Source organism: Glandiceps talaboti, chromosome 22 (assembly GCF_964340395.1).
Source record: "Glandiceps talaboti chromosome 22, keGlaTala1.1, whole genome shotgun sequence".
Lineage (NCBI taxonomy): Eukaryota > Metazoa > Hemichordata > Enteropneusta > Spengelidae > Glandiceps > Glandiceps talaboti.
Window position 1 is genome coordinate 4060381 of NC_135570.1, and position 1816 is coordinate 4062196.

The 1816-nt window shown below is 38.1% G+C and overlaps 1 protein-coding gene across 1 annotated transcript; it reads right to left on the reverse strand.

Moving 5' to 3' along the window:
• Nucleotides 1-340: 340 nt before the first annotated feature.
• Nucleotides 341-1342, reverse strand: LOC144452425 (dual specificity protein phosphatase 16-like). The gene has a single exon (XM_078143517.1). The coding sequence runs from the start codon at nucleotides 1340-1342 to the stop codon at nucleotides 341-343; it is 1002 nt and encodes a 333-aa protein (XP_077999643.1).
• Between the last annotated feature and the right edge of the window lie 474 nt (nucleotides 1343-1816).

Below are 1816 nucleotides of genomic sequence, written 5' to 3' on the forward strand. Positions count from 1 at the left end.
CCATGGCAACCTCAAATTGCAACGTCAATTTTTGCAGGGTGTATTTTTTTTTTCAATTATTGGGTTAAGCAAACAAATTACTTTCAATAGTTTAGTCTGATTTTTTCTTCCAAGCAATCAGCACCCTTGTTACATAAAGACATAAGAGTAAAACAGATATAAGATCTGTTTCCATTGGTTGAGTTTGAACATACATCATAAACAAGTCTGGCATCTGCTTCAAATAAATTCCTTTGTTTACCCTTTTTTCCAGGCAGGGCACGATTTTTTTGTTCAATTTTTTTAAAAAAAAGAACAATTTTAAAGAAAATGTTAACAAATGCATTGCACTTGTAATTACCTAATACCAAATACTGTCAATGTTGCTGAGTCTCCTACCGAACAGCTCTTCTTCAAACTTGGATAGCTGGGCAAGAAAGCCTTTATTAGGAGAGATGCATGGCCGGCGCTCCTTCAAGTAATTCTGAGCATCTTGTAGAGACCATCCATGGTACTTCATGAGGTAAGCAATTGTAATTGTTGAACTTCGGCTTGCCCCCAGAACGCAGTGTACGAGGACACAACCACCATTGGCAATGGCACCAGCGATAAAATCTGCTGCCATTGACAGTTTTGATAGAATCTTGGATCTGACGTCATCATGGACCTGAATGTTCAGGTAAGCAGCCTTATTAGGAAAGGCATTCGGGACTTCTGTGCTGATATTCACAACATGCGATATTTTCAAATTTTTGAATACATCTTCTTCAATAGCATGTTCTCCACTTCCTTGGTAAAGAACGTCATCTAGAACCATGGATGGGTAGGTTTTCACTAAACGTCTTCGATCTGGCTCTGAAATAATGACCTTGTCATTATTAAAGAATGGAAACTTAGTCACAGTTTCTTGCAACCCACCTAGCAAGATCGTAACATCATGACCACGTTCACGGATTTCATTATATGTCTTCATCAGCTGTGAACTTTCGTCTTCCAAACCCCTCCCATCGGCATCATACAGCACTACGAAAGAAAATGCATCCAGCTTGCCAATCTCAAGGAGGCAGTTGTATTCTGTGTATATTGCAGAGTGCATTCTCGCAGTTATAAGGTGTGACTCCAAGTACTCGGCATTCGTTCTTGTGTCCAGTAGGAGAAGATAATGTTCGTCATAAATAAAGGGATATCCCAACTCAGCGTTGAACTGATTAAAAAACTCCACCACTGTAATGAAGCCTTCTGGTCTGAACACCTTATGTGGAGATACTGGGATTAGGAAGCCATCTTTGTCCTGTTCGGGTTTATGAAATGCTTTGGCATGCAAGGTTGGAGAAGAAAGCTGATTGGTTACCTTTGTTGCCATAGTGAGTGTACTGTTGATGACTATTTCTTCATCTATTTCAACGTGCTTTGATATTACAGCTATATGGGAGACCAGTTAAATCAGAGGTTTGATCTGATTTGATGCAGATGACAACATACACATCAGTTGAACTACAAAATATAAAAAGAAATGAACAGATATTTAGTAAAAGTAGATACAAACCATTTATGTTTAAAGAGGATTATACCATGCACAAGCCATTTAGAACAAAAAATATTGATTATATACTCTGGTCGTTCTATGTCACGACAACGAGTGTTTAAATCACTGGTTCTGCTGTGTTGGAAATATGAGTCAAAACATTCAAAATTGTCATTACTTTCCATTTTTCTTTGATATTACTGGCGCTGGTATAATCATGTTAATTTTCAATATTTTTCTTCATACAGCCGGAAAATACTTGTTACCTAAGGGTTGTCACTACGAGTCGATAACTCGTAGTGACAAAGGCCC